Raw genomic sequence first — 20931 nt, 5'->3', positions numbered from 1 at the left:
TCGGACCACATCAGTGATCAGTAAAGAGGATCTACTTGCAAACAAGTTATTTAATAAATACATCTTGACCCGAGGCGTAGGTTCTGTCAGATATCGCTCAAACTATATATATCGTATGGGGGACAAAGGCAGCTATCTATAAATAAAATTAAAAATTACAATTATTAAAAAGTACGTAAGAACAAAGTTCTTGAGTCATAAATTAAAAATAATATTAAGATCTCCCGTCACAAAGCTAAATCCAAATTACTGAGTCAGTTTAGAGACCCATCCTCTAAACCACTCAGACCACCAGAAAACAATCGCAAAGGGCAGTCGTTTACAATGTGCTCCATTGTCTGAGAGTTTGCGCCACAATCACACGTCTGGTCGTCAGTAATACCCCACTTAAATTTCCAGTGATTGCTTCTCCCAACCCCAGTTCCAAAACGATTCAATAAAACCCATTCCTTTCGAGGAATTTCCAAGCCACCCGCTGCTTTCGTAGGATCGGATATCAAGAACTTGTTCCGTCCATCGAATGATTCCCAGGATGACGCCCAGTTAGCATTAGGCGTAAAGTTCTCCTCTATCAACTGGGATGCTGTTCGTAGTGATGGCTTGCGTGATTTGAGCCGGCTATCTTGCTGAGGAAGGTCGCGCGTAACGGGCAATTCGGGATTGGACACGATCTTATTGAATTCCCTCAGAAGAGCCTCTTTGCGTCTAATCTCAGGTGGTGCTATATTGCTCAGCACTGGGAGCCAAGGTATTGGTGTTGCCATGAGAGTTCCAGTAATTGTCCTCATGGCCCTGTTAAGAACGACATCGACCTCTCGCACATGTGCACTATTAAGCCACACAGGAGCACAATATTCAGCAGCGGAGTACACAAGGGACAAAGAAAATGGTACGCAGTACTTTTGCGTTGGCTCCCCAAGTTGATCCAGCAAAGTGCTGTACTATATTAGCCCTTGTTTTCAGCTTTGCTGCTGACTTTTGAAGGTGACTTTTAAAAGTGAGAGATCGGTCTAAGGTAACTCCCAGATACTGCGGATGTTCATTATGTTTAATTTGACACCATCAAGAGTTACATTTAACTTGTAGTTCGCCAGTCTGTTATTTAGGTGGAAACATGATACTTCAGTTTTAGTAGGATTTGGATTTAGCTTCCAGGCTCTAAAATAATCTGCGAGGACTGAAAGATCATCAGTGAGTGCCAGTTCTGTTTTCTTTATGTCCTTATGTTGGTAGGCTAAGGCAATATCATCCGCATAAATAAACTTTCTGGATAAACGTTGTCGGAATGTCGGCAGAGTACGCGTTGAACAACAAAGGAGCAAGTACTGAGCCCTGTGGAAGGCCATTTTTAAGTTGCCTGAAAGAACTTTCCTCACGGCCAAGGCATACTTTTATAAGCCTCTCGCTAATCATTGAATTAAGAAGCCGCAGAAGGAAAGGGCAAGGAATTAGATTATAAAGCTTTACTAAAAGGCCTTTTCTCCAGACAGTGTCGTAAGCTGCAGTGAGGTCTATAAAGGCTGTAGAGGTTTTTGTTCTCTTTTAAAAACCATTCTCAATAAAAGTTGTTAGCGCAAGCACCTGGTCGCAGCAGTTACGACCAGGTCTAAAGCCAGCTTGATCTATAGGAATGCTGGCATTGAGAATGGGAAATATTCTATTATAGATCAACCTCTCCAGCAGCTTATAACACACCCTCATCAGGGCTATGGGCCTATAGCTCTCAATACGCTCTGGGTCTTTATTGGGCTTCAAAACGGCGATTATTTTAGATCTTTTAAATGCTGCAGGCAGGTTACCTGTAGCCAGTATTTCGTTGAACACCGTAAGAAGCCAGTATTTAACTTTGATTCCTGAGTACTTTAGGAATTCTGGGAAGACATTATCGATACCGGCTGCCTTCCCAACTGACAGAGCGGTGATGGCCACTTCAAGTTCATCAAGTTCAAATGCTCTCGATATTTCCAACGGAGCTTGCCGACTGCTTTTAAATTCGTTTAACTTGTAATTAACCAGCTTGTCAGATGGGTTGCGATCTGACTTGGACAAAGTAACAATACGCTTTGCTATTGCACAGGGTTTCGGATGTGACAAAGAACTGTTCGTCGAAGGCTTGCCGGTGGAGAGCTTTCTCAAGAGGGACCAAGCTTTACGGCTACTATGGGTAAAGTTAAGATTTTCCATTGTGTGTACCCACTTTTTTCTTCTTGCTTTGTCAAGAGATTGTAGCAGCCGATCATCTGTTTCTGTGTTCCCGGTGTCATTGAACTCACTGTAAAGGTCCTCACACTCTTGACTCCAACCTGGCACATAGCTCTTTCGAAATCCTCGTGGAATGCACAGTTTAGCAGTAGCCAGGACTAGCTTTGTGAACCGGTCATAGTTTCTTATCGTGGGAGGGATGAACCTGATGCCATCATCAAGGCTGGATGTAAAGGCTTTCCAATCAGCTTTGTTAAAATTCCAGCGAGGCCGAGGGAACGATCTTACAAGAGGAATCTTGATTCCGGCTGAAATAAGCACAGGCCTATGCTGAGAATGAGGAAAGGCACCAAGAACTTTCCTCCCAACTGCTAAAGGCTTAAGAGAGCGGTCACAAGAGCAAAAACATAGGTCTGGAGTATAACCACGACGCCAGCGGGCTGAATAAAAAGTGTGGGCGTCTTTGGCATCATGTATTAATATTAAGTTGTTATTTTCAGCCCAACTAGTTAAACTCGTACCATTGTCGTCATCCGATGAGTATCCCCACGAGCTGTGATGACTGTTAAAGTCCCCAATGTAAAGGACGGGGTGTCCAAATATGGGAAGTACTGTGTCAGACCATTGTCTATTAGGTGGTTTGTAGACATTTACTATAGTTGTTTCTGACACTTTCACCACCAGTACAAAAATATCGTCATCACAGCTCTTGTAAATCGGGGACACATCATCGATGCCCTGCCTAACATAAGTTGCCACTCCGTATTTTCTGTGGCCAATGGCTTCTACAAGTGTATATCCAGGGATATTGCCTCATGCACAGGTGTTAGAATTCTCAATGCGAGTCTCCTGGAGTGCTAGGACATCGACGTTCTTCTTTATCATAATTTTGCTTAGGCACTCACATTTAGATCTGCTAAGACCCTCGGCGTTAAAATAACTATATATTTAAAAGAGAGCCAATATTTAAAAAATCAGTATTTGTTTGGCCCTGAGAAGGACCGTTTGTTTGGTCTTCGATAGCTGCCATAACTGGGAGATCACAAGAGTGACGGTCCAGCTACCAAAACTTTGCTGTTCGTTTAGCGTTACCCAGGGAGCACGTGTAGCAAGCTTCGGACGCGAACAACTTCACCCCCCAAACTCAAGCTCAAACTATATGTGGGTGATGTAACATTGGAGAGGTATTAGGGGTATAGAACCCACCCAAGGGCCCTAAAAATATTTATGACAGCAATCGAACTTGTTAGAAATAAAGTGGTAGTGTTACTTTGGATTAATCATAGTTTATTAAATTTTAGATTTATTCAGATTCATGCAATACTCCTCAGCTCGAGTGTTCTTTGATCAGATTCATTCTACCTACTCAAGACCGAGTCCTAGAGGAGCAGTAAATCCAAGTGAAGATGACTAACTTTATCTAAATCATTAAACAAAAGTCTCGGTTGAAAAGCCAGTCTTGGTGAGATCGTGAGAAGGTAGAGAATACCTACACAATTGGTGAAGATATGTGGTTAATGATGGTCAATTTTCTTTAATTGTAGTCATTGTCACTCTAGAATAATAATATTCTTGAAATTGAAGGACAACGTTTCCAGGATCAGAACCAGGCTTCAGAATATCTTGGCAATCAAAGACTACAGATAGTATTCTACTTATCCTAGTCAAGTCTTTAACTATACATAAACCATAAGTAAATAATAAAAAATATAACAGAGACTCGCTTAAGGATGAAGCTAAGGCTCGATAATGAAGAGATAAAGAGCTTAAATCATTTGAAAATCAACAAAAATGAGTAGAGTTTTTGCACTATCTTCACTTAAAAAGGTTTAGTATATAGAATAACACAATAAAGCACACTAGAAACACACACAAATGATGAACAAACGCTAGGATTTTGGTATCTGAGTATAGTTAGGTAGGTAAGTTTGTAGACGTTTGCTACTTGGCGACACTGGATAACATTCCGACTCTGCTAAAGGAACAGGTGGTCTCGTATGTTCAAACTGAGCTCAGTATGTTCCAGCTTCACAGCAAAACTATATAAAATATTCAAAAGATTCCTGAATATCTTAATAACGTAAAAAAAATCATTTACAATGTGCTGTGATTCTCGGTTAGCTATTAAAACAATCGAAAATCTGCAATGTATCAAACTTCTAACTGAGCTAAACATTAAGATATGCTTAGAACTTATACATTCTGACTAAGATATTGTTTTCCAGTGAACCCCAACTCATATAATCACCGAGGGTAACGAGAATATTGGATGAGATGATGTTTTGGATTTAACAGTCCCAGGAAGACTGAACATCATTTTGTAAATAAAAAGTCTATATTAGACAAATTAATAGTATTATTTTGTAGTCCTTTAAATCACGATGGTATTGAAATATTCAGACGATATGGTACCCACGGGCATGGTTTAAAAGTATTAAGATGAACAGATTATATATAGTTAACATATGCTGTTTAACAATAGACCATACATATACGTATAAGACGCTGAAAAAGATTTATTTTCTCACCTTTGCTTATATTGTACTCAAGAAGTAGAAGAAACAATATAACTTTTAATTATGCTATGTCCTCATGAATATTTTAGAAATAATTCTCTTAATATACCGTAACTTTAAAGAAAGTTAATCGAGATATTAGAAGTCGTATTAAATCACGTGTCTTTGACATTAATACGTTTTTAGGGATAATGAATTGAACTATATAGGAACGATACATGAAATACATTAGAAAACATGAAGTTGTTATTGATAGGATTCTTTTGTCCGTGGCCCCCAACTCATTTCGGGTTGTTAGGAACGGCTGACGTTCCCAGACAAGAAGCAATTTTCAATTCTGAGTTCCTGCTTTATGACACCCGTCCTTAGAATCTTTTGTCTCTGACTAACACTACATTGGTAGGACATCTTTTAATATTTTCACTACAATACAAGTAAGAAAGCCAAGATGGCCGAGCGATTAAAGACGTAAACCTATAAACTTATTCATAATATTGCACGTTGTATTGAATGTCACACAACTCCTATCACATCCACATTCATAGGAGCAACCAACATGGAAATGCACCTCGAGGCTTTATGACGTCAACAAAGCCCTCTTATTATAAGTAAATCAGAAAAAAGAGCCGGTCGGGACCAACGAACTTGGTCGGGTCGGGACATGTGCTAATCGCCTCGCCAGGCATGAGGCAATAAAATCAAAAACCTGTCTGCTATTATAAGTTGAGGTTAAGGTTCTTATTGTTGATAAGAATTCAGATTTATATGACTTTTATATTTTGAAATCGTTGAAATACAGTAGTTATGAGACGTTATTTACTACATTTGTCCTACTTTGGAACACGATATAGGTATTCCAGTATGTAATTTCCTGTAAGTCAATAATAGAATGTAGTGTTTTTAGGTTTGAATGAACCGGCATGAATCTTAGGGATTGGGACTAAGGATTGAAATCTAGAATTGGCTTTTCTGTCCACGGTAGACAGTTAACGAGTGGTTTGGTTTGCAAGGTTCTGTTTGTAAGAAGTCTTCAGTTAACCTACATAATATTTGGTATCTTTTGTTCACAATGTATTAAAGAATACCATGATGGACTTAGGTTTAGGATGTATAATCTAAATCCATAATGTAAATATTTTCCTTGTAAGCCAATGTTATTAAAACCCATTGTAAAAAATAAAACTTTTGGTGGGGGTAGAGATGTAAAATATACAGGAATGGTATCAGTGAAGTTAGTGGTCACAGTTATCAATCAAAATTTGGGTAGGGTACGATAAGCGGACCCGTTTTTTTATATCGAAATTGGCAAACGATATTACTTAATCATAACCATTGATATAATCAATCGATACTGATTAATTATTTTGAACTATTAACTTAAATAATCTATATCAACAGCTGTAAACACTCTAAAATAATACACGTAGGATAATATTTCAATTTTACATAAGTAATTCTGATTATTAAAAATGGCAGTCAATTTTAGAAAACTACACGACGTTGCTTCTTTGTGGCTTCAACATGTTGTAACTGTGAGAGGAGTAATATGGTCGTCTTCAGTTTTCCTAATTTTGGTTATAATAATTTGTTTGATCACTGTAAATATTAAATTCTTATTTTAATTTAAAACATATGATTGTTATTGAGGACTATAGGTACTTTTATCTCGATTGATAGTCTAGGATTTGAGATGCGAATATAAGGTATCGATGACTATATTCTTCGATATAAAAAACCGGGTTCGCTTATCGTACCCTACCCCAAAATTTAACTATTAACGTATTCGTCTTGTCCCCCCGAACAAAACTGTATGATTTTAGAAGGGGCCAATCATGGGCTGCAGTATAATAAGCGGCTACCATGATAATCAAATCATTGATATTCATGATTAGCCTATCGAATCCTTGATATTCATGATTAAAGTAAAATTACTGAAACCAGAATGTCGAACCAAATTACGTTATGGATACAGTAGAATTCCAATTATCCAGATAATTGAGAGCGGACCCAATCCAGATAATCAAAAATCCGCATAATTGGTTCAAAAAAAGATAATTTTAGGAAAACCAAACAAAATAGCTTAGAATATTTATAGTATTTATAATGAAAAAACAATGTCAATGACAATGTTTACATTACGTGATATTGACAAACAGTACTAAATCACAGTAAAATACATTATTCTTTAAAATACTAGACAGTTAAGCTGTTTTACTGCCTTAAATCAATTCTGCACCACCAAGTGTCTCATCTGTTTGATGGTGAGTAGTTGCAGGATTCTGTGACTGGTGTTAAAATTCCATTGCCACCCATTATTCACTTTAAATGAACTGACACTTTTCATTTTCTCTGCAAAAAGCATAGCTTTTTGAAAATAATCAGGCCTAAAAGAGGCTTCCCAATGTTCGCTCCTGCATGAAACCACTTAAAACACTGCTTTTTCCAGTTCTTTATTCTCCGCTGTTTTCATAGACTTTCTGGACCTTCCATGATATAATATAAAAAGATATATATAGAGATTAAAACAAATCCATAATGAAAAGTGCCGAGTTATTTTTTGTATGACTATGTGAAAAGAGCCAGAGGGTTTTGGATGAAAATGCAAGGTTCTAGAAAAAAATTTACCTACAATTTATTTTGGATCATAAAAAGCCCATTTTTAATTCTTTTTAAAGGTAAATGAATTATGCATCAGAAACTAATTAAGATTCAAATTTTTACATAATTTTTAAAATTCGAAAAATTGCTTTAGAAAGCAACATTTCTACGGAAACAAAATAAAAAGAAAGTTGGAGGTGAAATAACTATTATAAAAAAACTTTATTTTAAAATACTTTCATGATAAGGAGTGTTTAAAAACAACCTAAGTCATGTTGTACCATAAACAATATTGTAGGGACCATAAAGAAAATAAGCGGTCCATCAGAAAATATATAACAATAAGATGTTTAAACAATTTAAAACATTAAAAATCACTTTAGACAGTGACTGTTTTATGGAAACAAAATAAAAATCCAGTTTAATGTAAAATAACTACTATAAGAAAGATTTATTTTTAAATTTAAATACTTTTATGATAAAGAGTATTTTAAAACACCCAAATATCATGTGTAATAACCTAATATTGTAGAATAAACACAATTATTATAAAAATTATAAATTATTAAACATGTACAATTATAAAACATTAAAAGGCATTCGGCTAGACATCACGACACCGTGATCCAACTGAGAACGTGTTTTAGTTAGTTATTTATTAGTTATTTACGTCTCCTAACAGCAGTACAAAGTAGAAATAATAGTTGAAAAAGTTAGTTTAGTTCATGTATTGGCCTTTGGTATGATATCAACCAGTATGGAATAAGTTAGAGGTACTAAAATAAAATAGAAATCATTTTGTTCCGAGACTTCAGCACTTTTCACATAGGAACGTCTCGTCTCGGAGCGAGACTCTCGGCACTCAAGCGTGTTTTTTAAATCGTCTCACAGCGAGATTCCTGGCACGAAAAGGATTAATGTCTGGTATTGTTGATGTTCCAATCTTTTACTAAGTTTATACGGGACACCTTTGTCCTATTAGATCATTTTAACTTTATCGGTCAACAATAACATGAGGAACATGAAAGTATCAACTTATCAATTCACTCCTCTGCAGGTTGAAGAGGCACTGGCCGACTGACAATTAATAGAATTTAGTGAGTGCAATAGTAGGGTGGTGAGGCAGTATGAGTCATCGTTCCCCCTTCCTCCATGCCCACCACTATTGCTATGTTCGCAGTTAGTCCTATTTGAATGAAACTGTATTTCTACTTTTTGCACATTGTCTGTTTTTGAGGTTATTGGACGTCCTGAACGCTGCTCGTCTTCAATTCGCTTTTAAATCGGTCATACCATTTGTATACAGTCTTCAGAGTTACCACATATCGCTATACACAGTTTTTAACATTTCGTAAGCTTCTTTGCTATTCTTTTGCAACTTAAAACCAAATTTGTTTGTTAATGCATTGTTCAAAATCCATGATGTATGACAGACACAATAAACACGACCTCACTCTAGCGGCTCTGGCAGTCGACTGACAAGTTCCAACGTGTTGAAACTTTTCACTACCTGTCTCAACAGATGTAGCGTTAGCAGTTGCTGCTATAAAAATTAATTCACTGTACATTTTGATCTCACCTCGTATATGGATTTTGTTTCATAATCAAAAGAAAACAACTGTTTAAATTTGTTTGGGAATCAATTCTACAGTGGGTTTTGAGATACTATTTGCTCTTATAGAAATTTAAAGACTTTTACTTTTTTAATGTACTGTACTCTGTGTATAATATGTCAGCTGTTTAAAAGACATGTTTGTATTTTGATTATTTTATACATTATAAAAATCTAAAATATACATCTCTATAAAATGCAAAACCCCCCTCACTTATTCATCACTAATTTTCCATCACGATATATCAGTAACTTGAAATTTGGCACATTTATGCCTCGTCATTACATAGAGAAACTAAAGCATTTTCATAAAGATTACAACAACATCCATAAGGGTTGAAATCTCATGATTTCTTTGTCTATGACCAGTTTTATCAGTGTAATTAAGATCTGGTTGAGAAACTATCTTACTTACCTAAAAAAACAAACACTTATTTTAAAGAGTTATACAATTATTGCATACTATTTTTCTGTATAAAATAATAAAAGTTTATTTATGGTGTCTGTAGACATAAAAGAGTCTGATGTTTTCCTAGTGGCACTCGACGTAAGGAGTTGACAAAGAACTATAGATTACCACCAGCAGGATTGGTGTAATTTTATAGTCTCAGAATTATTGAAAAAAATGTCACATCCACTGAATATATGCTATAGGCCTAACATATATTTAAAGGATAAACCATACAAACGTTACTGTAGAATGTATTAGGCTATACTACAATACCAAGTATATTTTGAATAGCTTATTATGTAATTAAGTAAAACTGTATCTAAAGTTAAAACATTTCATATCTCGGTGTCAACATTAGTAGTCTCTGGTGCACTGTTTAATGTTCCGTCCTTATGGTACAATACAAAGAATTGCTAATAGGTCATTACATTTGACGTCGATACCGACTACATTCACTTCAAACTAAATAGTTACCACAAGTAACTTCCATAAGTATTACACTTTGAGTTTTTTAAGATTTAAGCAATAGGAATTTTATCACACCATCTTTCTGATATATTTATAATGCGTGGCCAATTACAGATTAGCCAGTCATTCTCTATTATATTGAATGTCAACAAAACTGTTTTTGTAAGTTATGCTCTAGTTCAGACCAAATGATGAGTGTGTATAGTAGCTTACAGTAATAATTTAGAAAGTGTTTTTTTATCACTATTGTGAGCTCCCACTTTACAAAAGAGGAGGATTTACATAAATAGCAGTTCTTTACTATACAATAAATGATTGTACCATTATTGTATTATTAATTATTTGTTGTTTGACAAAAATATATTACTTCTAAAATTGATTTTTTACAGAGGATTTCAAAAGCAAAATGTGAGTGGAAAGCCAACGTATGACGACCCCCACACAATTTGTGGTTTGTTGGAGATTGCTCTAAAAGGGTGTGAACCACTTAATCATCCAACTATAATTCCTTCTAGCAGGTAAGATACAAGCAACATAATGTCAGTAACCATTACATAAACATTATGACAAACAGAAATACTTTATTCATTATTCTTCTAATATGTTATAGATCTGTATAGCTCTTCTCAAGAGATCAGAATTCTTATAATTCAAGGCAAATGCCACAGGTCTGTAGTGTTGTTGTTGTTAAGAGATCAGTATTTCTGTAAGTCAAGGTAAATGTCATTGGTTTTTAATGTTGCTGTTCTTAAGAGACCTGTAAGTCAAGGTAAATGTTACGGGTCTGTAGTGTTGTTGTTGTTAAGAGATCAGTATTTCTGTAAGTCAAGGTAAATGTCATTGGTTTTTAATGTTGCTGTTCTTAAGAGACCTGTAAGTCAAGGTAAATGTTACGGGTCTGTAGTGTAGAGGCCGGTATCGACAGTGCGAGGCTGCTCGCTGCCAATGCCTCGTGCCATCTGCCTCAGGGTGAGCTTTTCAGCTAGCAGCTAGTTTGTAACCACGAATGCTCACTGCGAGCACGCGAACCACTCGCATTCGTAGTGAAGACAGTTGGGACAATTTGTTTTTTTTTTTACAAAATGCGCAAGTTGCTGCCGCTGCTTTTATTGTGATGGCGACGGACTATCAGGAAAAAACTACAGAAAAAGCTACGTAAACCCCGTTGGTGGGTCAAAAAAATTTATCGAAATCGGTTCAAATATGTGAACAGACTCCTAGAAGACGTGCCAAATTTCTTGCGAATGTCCAAGCAAGATTTGAACATTTAATTACATTGATAGAGCCTAATTGTCTGATCATTTCATGATTATCCATGATGACAATTTCGTTGTGGAGGTTTTGTTGGTTTTGCAGTGCAGAATTGTGTCTTGTACGGTGCGAGGCAGACAGCGCAGGTATCCACTTGACGCACAGCTCGGAGCGAGGCACCTTTTGAGCACTGCTCTAAAACCGACAAGCACACGGCTCACCTCACATTGTGTGACGCGAACGCCTCATAGCGAGCAACCCCGGTATCCACAGTCCGAGGCAAAGCCGAGCATGTCGCCAAGAGGCATTTGCAGCGAGCAGCCTCGCACTGTCGATACCGGGCCTTAGCTGTACTTGTTGTGGCGTTCTGGCACCACTTGTTTTTTAATATGATCCTTCCCTTATTCCTAGCAATTATATGCCCAGCTACGTTAATAATAGATCCATCATAGATCTGATAAGTGATAAGCAAGGAAGCGGGCAGTTGGTCTGTCTGCAGTGGGAACTGATTTGTATTTGGTTCTAGGTAGGAAAGTTCAGTAGACAGGATAGCGATAAATGCCTAGCTACTATTTTCATATTTTATCTGATACATGCTGAGAATTCAAGCTATATTGTGAAATAATATTTTAATGCAAGGGTATATAGGAGCAGTGCCTAATATCCGAGGTGGGGAAATATTTTGGGGAGATAATTGGCAATGTATTTAAATAAATCATAGCTGGTTTGGCCCTAATGTTTCTCACCTTGAAAACCGGTCCTCTTCTGGAGATTTATTCAAATTAAATCTTTTATTGCCAAACAACTTTTTAGTATAGGCAACCGGCATGTTTTTTCCTTAAGATATTTACAGTTTTTGTGCTAAAACTGTCCTTTTACACTAAATACTAATACTTAAGTTTTGACACTTCTATCTATTATATATTACTATCTATATTCTAATATATTTTCTGTAATATGGAAAAAAAACCAATGTATATTACATTAACATTGGTTTAAAAGCAAAATAAGAGCAAAAGTTAATTAACCAATAACAGGACAATCAACATATAACAATCAATAAATAAAAATCAACAAATAGCAATTAAAACCTTTATGAAAAAAAGTTTTCAAATGGAGTATTAAAAGTTTTTAGTTAGTTTATTTTTACTGTATCTTTTTAAATTAATGAAGAGAGAGTTATTTTTATTTCTGTAAGCAAAAAAAATCTAATACTGCTATGAACATGGGCATAATATAAGCTCTTTAAAATATTAATTTTTAATTCTCCAACTTAATCGCAGAAGTATAAAAATTCCTTTGGAAACTCTATCTGCAACTAACTTTATATGATTATCCCAATTAAGATTCGACTGTATGTAATGCCCAAAAAATTTATTGTGTCATACTGATGACCATGTTTAAAAGAAAATTGTGTTTTGAGTTTTTTAATATATATGTAGTTTATTGGCTGTGCATCAGTTTTCCACAGTTTTTGTAAACTATCTAATTCAAATAAATTATTTTAGTTTGAATTCTAAGCGATGTCATCTGCAAAAAGCAGGAGGTGTTCAGGCAATTAAGGTTTGATGGCAGGTAATTTATATAAATTATAAATAAAAGAGGTCCCATAACTGATCCCTGTGGAACAACGTTTTTTACCAAGGACTGAGTAGTGAATTCTACATTTTAAAAATACAAATTGTTTCCTGTCTTTGAGGTAAGACAAAAAAAATCAACATGTCAATTTTGTCAAACCCATAAAACTTCAGCTTAGAAACCAAAATGCCATGATGTATACTATATCAAAAGCTTTTGTCAAATCATAAGATATAGATTTCCTGCGTCCAGTTGTCCTGTTGACTAAGACCAGAAACCCTCTGTAATGTATGCGGGTCGACACTGTACTCTCTATGGGTCGGGAAGAATAATTAAACTACACATTTAGAGTAACATTGCTCTAGGACCGCTCGTAAAGGAACGGACGGGACGCGGAGGTTACATGACGGTGTCTGGTGGTGGACTCTGGGTGGACTGCTGGCTGGCCAGCTTGGACCGTTGGTTGTAGGGTAGTGGCGTGATGTGACGTCACAGGAGAGCAGCCTATGAGCATTCTTTATTCTTTTAGACCACATCGTATGTTACATCGCCTGACAATACATACTGCCAACATCACTGGTGCAGACATTAAATATCACTATGGATACCTACCAACTTAGTACTTCTCACACTAAATACACTACAATCCTCCCCCTTAAATACATAAGTCCCCTACAATTTTAGAAATTTATCAATTACAATTTGTTTTACAATTCTCCAATTTTAAATCAATTACAATGAATAAGAAAATTGACATTATACTCTTTTATTTTTGTAAGTATAGATTATAGAGAACAAAATACAAACTCAATATAATCATTTAACACAAATCACAAACACTTCAATCAAAACCAATAAATCAGAATATAGCAATTAATAACACATTGAATGAACACAATTAACAAATCGATAATAATAATGCTTAAACAATATTAATTATATACAAGTCACAATTGGGTTGTATTTACAAGTCCATTTTGACTAAAGGTTTACGATCCCTTAGTGGGTATCGTCTAACAGGTGTCATTTGTTTGGGTGAAACGCTGGAACTGTTATTGTTTACATTTGTACGTGGGCTGGGGCTTTGCCCCTGAGCGTTTCTGTTATTGTTATGGTTTTGCGGAGAGGGGGGCAAGGTCGTTGCTAAAAGTACTGGCGACCTTGCGCTCGCTCTGTCCCGCGACTGTATATCGATCGTTTCCTGCGTGTGCTCTGTTGCCACGCTTGCGTCTGGGAGTCTAGGCATTGTTGTCAACTCAGACATTTCCGGACTACACTGTAAACCTACCAACTGGTCGATATGTCGTTTCCACCTCATGCCCGTATTCAGTTCAACTAAATACGTGACTGGTCCTAATCGTGAAACTACCACACCTGGTATCCACTTATTTCTACCTCTGTAATCTCTGGCTATGATTGGTTGTCCAATAGCTAACTGTCTAGTTTTACTACCCCTATAGTACAATTGTTGTTTTTCTTGATTATCTGACATTATTGCTTTAACATTTGGGCGAATTAAATCTAACCTAGACTTTAGCGATCTGCCCAACATTAATTGAGCTGGCGATAGATTGGTAGTAGAATGCACTGTATTTCTATAAGTGAACAGGAAGTTACTCAAAGCTAATTCTAAATCCTTGGAATTATGAAGAGCTGTTTTCAATTTATTTTTAATAGTTCTGACTGACCGTTCTGCCAAACCATTGGTTTTCTGGGTGGTAAGGTGGTGAAAACGTGAGTTTGATACCATTTGACATCAAAAATTCTTTAAACTCTTGACTGGTAAAAGGTGGTCCGTTGTCGGACACTATGTGGTCTACAATACCATACCTACTAAATAATTCCCTTAATTTCACAATCGTGTGAACAGCTGCCGTTGAAGCAACGGGCAACACCTCTGGCCACTTAGAGTACGCATCTTTTACCACCAAAAATAACTTGGACTGAAAAGGTCCAAAAAAATCAATATGAATTCGAGACCAAACTCGTTCCGGAACATTCCAATGATGCAGGAAAGCCTTGGGCGGTTTTGCTCGTTCCTCCAAACAGGCTGCACAGCTGTTAGCTAGTTGTTCTATGTCCCGGTCGATATTAGGCCACCATACATATGCACGGGCTAATGCCTTCATGCGAACAATACCTATGTGTGAAGTATGCAATTCGTTCAGAATGTTTATTCTGAACCTTTTAGGTATTACCACCCTGTACCCCCACATTAGGATTCCTTGCTCCAAGGTTAATTCCGACTGTCTAATTTCGAATGGCTTTAGATCTGGTTCAGTTACAATAGGCCAACCTAATTCTACATAGGATATTACCTTTTTGATTTCACTATCTACCATTGATTCTCTTTTTATGTCTACATAGCTTAATGGTATGTCATTTTCAGCTAAACACTGCAAATAGGTACCTATGACATTAATATTAAGGTCATCATCCGAGATTTCATCTTTAATCTCACTATTTACAGGTAATCTAGATAAACCATCGGCATTGCCATGGTTTTGGGACTTAACATACACAATCTCATATTGGAAACCACTTAAAAACAAAGCGTATCGTTGTAACCTACTGGCTGCGAAAGCAGGTAACCCTTTCTTTGGTCCAAAAATAGCCACTAAAGGCTTATGATCAGTCTTTAACAAAAACTGTGTACCATATAAATATTGACTAAATTTCTTAACACCAAATACAATGCTTAATGCTTCCTTATCTATTTGTGAATAGTTTTTCTCAGCGCTATTTAACACTCTACTTGCGAATGATATAGGTCTTTCTGTACCGTCGTATTGAAATCTGACTCAAAACTGATGCAATGCCATATGGACTAGCATCACTGGCTACCACTAGTGGTAATGCAGGATCATAATGCGCTAAAACTTCAGCAGAGATTAACTTTTGCTTAATCTCTTGTAGTGCCTTCTTACATGCTAAATTAAATACAAAATCGGTATCCTTTCTTAACAACTGATACATTGGGGTTAAAATAGTGGATATCCTAGGAATGAAACGTGAATAGTAATTAACAAGACCAAGGAAGGCTTTAAGCTGTGTCACATTTTGAGGTTCAGGTGCCTTGACAATTGCTTCAACCTTACTAGGTGCGGTATGCAAACCCTTGTTTACTGATAACAAAACCTAAATATTCTAAACTGTCACAGAAAAATTTACATTTGTTCTTGCTCACTGTGAACCCATTGTCTTCAAGTCTTTGACACACTAGTCTAAGTCTATGCATGTGTTCCTCATTGTTTTTACCTGTTACTAGAATGTCATCTAAAAATACAGTTACCCCCGGGATACCTTGTAATGTTCGTTCTATTATTCTCTGGAATATTCCCGGTGCTGAACTGATACCAAAACATAGGCGACTGTAAGCATACAATCCTTTGTGTGTGCTAATTGTACAATACGTTTGACTATCTACATCTAGTTTAAGCTGCTGATAAGCTGAAGATAAATCTATTTTAGAGAATTTTTCTCCGTTTTGTAGGCTGGCAAATATTTCTTCAATTTTCGGTAACGGGTGTCGGTCTACCTCCAAGAAAGGATTTACAGTTATTTTATAATCCCCACAAATTCTTATTTTCCCATTAGCCTTAATAATTGGTACAATGGGAGTCCCCCATTCACTGGTATCTACTGGTGAAATAACGTTCTCTTGTTCTAGTCTAGTCAGCTCGGCTTCTACTTTTTCTTTAAGTGTAAAAGGTAACGTCCTAGGTTTAAAGTATTTTGGTACTACATTTTCTTTTAACTTTAATTTAACTGGTGCACCCTTGAAACATCCCAACTTATCCGTAAATACATTTGGAAACTCATTGTACAGTAATTCTACTTGTTTGTTGTTGTTGACAACAGACGGATTGACAGATGTTTGTTTGTTTACCTCTACAGGTGTGTTGTGGCTTCCACTGACAGGCGTGCATGCGTCTGCCGCGCTGCCGCCTGCAGTTGGCACAACCCCCACCATGCTCGTGCGATCAGCTGACTGTACATTGTTTACATTACTAGGCACTCTAACTGTTAAATCTAATGCTTGCATCCAATCACGCCCTAACAAGGGATTAGCCCCATTAGCTACGATGTATAAAGCTAATTGTTTCTCTTTACCTTTATGTTGTACATTGACCATAACCTTACCTAAAGGCCTGATCTTTTCATGTGTATATGAACTTAATACTAAGCTAGTTGGATACATGTTTATATTTCCTAACTTAGTCTTACAATCTTTTTCTGACATAACTGAAACACAAGCTCCACTATCGACTTCAAATACAATTTCCTTACTTTCCACTAATAACTGTACCGTTATTGGCTCAATTTTATTAATCTTAGTTTCTATTTCTTTAACCGTAAATAGATTGGAAATGTCATACACATCGTCATTGTCTTTATGTTTCCAGTGATTATCTGAACCGGACTCTGCTGATTCTTTACTTTCCTCTACATAGTGCTGCCTACCTTTATAAACATATTGCTTTTTATTGCTGTAAAACTGTTTCCCTTTAGCTGAAGGCTCCTTAGACCTATTTGTAAAAACATTTGGTTTGTTCTCATTAGGTTTGTTAACATAATTTTTCGATCTACAAACTCTTTCAAGGTGTCCCTTCTTTTTACAATGATTACACGTGTACTCACGAAACCGACATTGCGATGCTGTGTGTGATCCTCGCTTGCCGCAACAATAGCAGGTGATGTCTCCCAGCGCCTTCCCGCCGTCCGATGACCGTCTCGCTGCGATGCTCGCCGCCTGTGTCCTTTTCGGTATCGACCCGCTGCTCTGCATCCGGTGAATACGTCCTCCTGCAGTTGTCATCTGGGCCGCCCCCCTTCTCAGCAAATTCCATTGCAGTAGCTAGTTGCACGGCTTTTTCATAAGTGAGGTTCTCCTCCCGAGAAGTCTTTTCTGTATCTGTTGGTCTCGCAGACCCGCGACTAATCTGTCCCTTAAGTAGTCTGGCAATTTATCACCAAATTCACAATACTTAGATAACTGTTTTAAATGCACAATATAATCGCTAACCGTTTCATGATCCAATTGATTCCGCCTACTAAATTTAAATCTTTCCGTGATAAAAGAAGGCTTGGGATGCAGATGATTCGCTATAGTGTCCACAATTTCCTTGTACGACTTGTCAGACGGTTTGTCTGGTGTAATTAAGTCTTTCAGTAACGTATAGGTCCTTACACCCATAACTGTCAACAAAGTGCTTAGTTTCTTTGAATTATCGATATCATTACAATCAATAAAAAAACTCAAATCTCTCTATATAAGACTGCCACGATTCTTCCGCACTATCAAAATAACCCATAGACCCGATAGTTGCCATTTTGTTTTCTTGTACACTCCGTAATAACTGTTTAAAATGTCCCCGGTAAAAAATAATCGTCTAACGGCATTAATTGCAACGATTAAAATCAGCTTGTGCGCTGCTTACACCAAGAATAGTTTATATCGATCGGCGTACCTTACTACTCCCGACCGTTGGAATGTCCGGAATGTCCTTGCACATTCGCGGTTATTTGCACGTGTTCATTACGATAGTTGCCCTTCCGCACTATATCACTGTAATTCACTGTTTCAATGTCCCGAATGTCCCTGCACATTCGTTGTTATTTGCACGTGTTCATTACGCTTGTTGCCCTTCCGCACTAAATCACTGTAATTCACTGTTGCAGTTGTTTTCCTCGTCGCCACTGTAAGCGACGTTCCACTGTTGCAGTTGTTTTCCTCGTCGCCACTGTAATGTATGCGGGTCGACACTGTACTCTCTATGGGTCGGGAAGAATAATTAAACTACACATTTAGAGTAACATTGCTCTAGGACCGCTCGTAAAGGAACGGACGGGACGCAGAGGTTACATGACGGTGTCTGGTGGTGGACTCTGGGTGGACTGCTGGCTGGCCAGCTTGGACCGTTGGTTGTAGGGTAGTGGCGTGATGTGACGTCACAGGAGAGCAGCCTATGAGCATTCTTTATTCTTTTAGACCACATCGTATGTTACATCGCCTGACAATACATACTGCCAACATCACTGGTGCAGACATTAAATATCACTATGGATACCTACCAACTTAGTACTTCTCACACTAAATACACTACACCCTCTAATCTTCGTTTAACCCAATTAGCCCCTTATAATAAATTTTTAACTAATGTACAATAATACTACCCAAGATAATTAATTAAAATAATTATTAAGACTCAAGGAATACCCATCCTGCTACTAGGGTCAGAGAGTGTGCACGACCACACTCGCTATACGTCTGTTTTGGCAAAACTGCATCCACTGACAAACAGACTGATTGCAACCACTCTTGATCCTCGGTCGAAGATCGGCTGACTGTACCTTTCACACTGAGCAACCCAATCATATCTGATCTTTGTCATCTGTTGTAACTCGTTAACTTTGTAATTTACTCTTTGTTCTTGTCTCTATCAAAATGTTAATTATGAGAAAGAGATAACAGAAAATTTGGTTCGGAAGCAACCAAAATTTAAGTTTGAGGGATCACAAATAAAATTAAAATGGAAAACATTTACATCTGGAGATGGAAGGATGGTAATGAGCATTAGGAAGTGAAAGGTGCATGTATTGAGGATAGATGCCAACTCACCGATGTTGATGTAGTTTCTTGCCTCGCTTCATCTGAGGGGGGAAATTCCAGCTAGTCCAGGACTGCAGTGGGATCCATGGAAGAACGGGTCACTTTCTGTTGTCACTAAGAACAGTCACTGGCATCGTGGTAGGAAGCAAGTTCAGAGAGGAATCACCTGTGTGGGACCCGAGGCGACTCTTCCACTACCACGAGGACAAAGGGCTGGATCATTGTGAGCAACCACGACGGGAGCATGTGATGTTCAGATTGACTCCAACTGTACAACTTCTAACGAGTACAAGAAAAGAGGGCATTGAGGCCCAAGATGGCACTACTCTGTCTAAGAGTGAACCAAGTACGAGACTTTGTCAGTGACCGCGACCGGACCATATCTCCAGAATAGCTGCGATGGTGTGACGATACAACTGATTGCTCAGGCATTTAAGGGACTTACCGGGACAATGGACAGACAGACAGATGGGACCACGTGATGTGTCCACCAATGAGAGGCAGCTGTTAACCCATTGGCCTTGTATCACGGAACGGTTCCATGACAGCTAGTCTGGGCTCAAAATTTATATCACGGAACCGTTCCGTGACAAGTACAGCGCCATCTAAATAATTTTTTTAAACTCCTTTTTCAACCAAATGTTAGTATAAATTAGACTAATATTGTTGCAACACATAAGAAAAACTGCAATACTACAATTAATTGAAATTTAAATGAATAATAAGTTACTATAAGAATATTAGTGTACTACAAGAGAAAAAAATCAATATTCTTGGAATTTTCAGTATTTAGAAAAAACAAACTATGCATATATATATATATATACATATTCTAGTATTGCTAGGTAGAGAAATACATTTCCAATAAAATAAAAGCAACAATGGGGTATTTTATTTTATATTATTTGAGTAAAAAAATTTTTTAATTAAAAAAAATTCCAAAACGTTTTTAGTTTGTAAAGCATTATTATTTTTAAATTATGATCAAATATATCACTATCTATTTATTATTAAAGCCCATTTCATGTTAATCCAAAAAGATATAAAATATAACCAAATAACTTGAAAAATAAATTTTTTTATAAACATATAACAAAACTCTTACTTTTTAGCATTTTTAATAGGATAACTCGAGTTGAGCTGATAGTAAAAAAAAGCGTGTTAATATGTATAAGCCAATGGGTTAAATCTGACAATAGGCCTAATGGTTACTGGATAACCTCTCTGGTTTATTTATTTGGCATAGGAATGCCCTAAACTATTTCTACTGCTATCAAAGAGTCTTTTACTAAATACTAAAAACTAAAACCTACTCTACTGGATGTTGCAAATATTATACAGTGGTGGTCACACGCCATACAATTCTGTCCATTGCCTGTGTCCATATACATGACATCAAACTCAAGTGTGAATTTTGACAGCATAAAATCAGTTTGCTTGACTGTGATATTTATACCATTTTTAGTGAAAATGTACGTTTGTCCTGACACACTCCGATATTGGAAAAGTGCCATTTTAATCGAGATATCAGTCAGTAAGTTTATAAAATTTTTAATCCACGAGTGTAATACTATGCCTGATTAGTTTCAAGTTTTGGTAACTGGCGTAACTCCAGTACAGGAAGTCTATGAATTGGAAAAAA

At 36.9% G+C, this 20931-nt stretch overlaps 1 protein-coding gene across 1 annotated transcript in view; it reads left to right on the top strand.

Moving 5' to 3' along the window:
• The first annotated feature begins 1285 nt into the window (after positions 1–1285).
• The window catches only part of LOC124370761 (tRNA pseudouridine synthase-like 1), a 49667-nt gene continuing 30021 nt past the window's right edge, over positions 1286–20931 (top strand). The window contains exons 1-3 of the mRNA XM_046829061.1: positions 1286–1322; positions 5528–5591; positions 10237–10365. Coding sequence (XP_046685017.1) covers positions 1286–1322; positions 5528–5591; positions 10237–10365 — 230 coding nt within the window. The remainder of the gene's footprint in view (positions 1323–5527; positions 5592–10236; positions 10366–20931) is intronic.

This window comes from Homalodisca vitripennis, unplaced genomic scaffold, assembly GCF_021130785.1.
Source record: "Homalodisca vitripennis isolate AUS2020 unplaced genomic scaffold, UT_GWSS_2.1 ScUCBcl_477;HRSCAF=2563, whole genome shotgun sequence".
Classification (NCBI taxonomy): domain Eukaryota; kingdom Metazoa; phylum Arthropoda; class Insecta; order Hemiptera; family Cicadellidae; genus Homalodisca; species Homalodisca vitripennis.
This window is presented reverse-complemented; position numbering and strand designations above follow the sequence as displayed.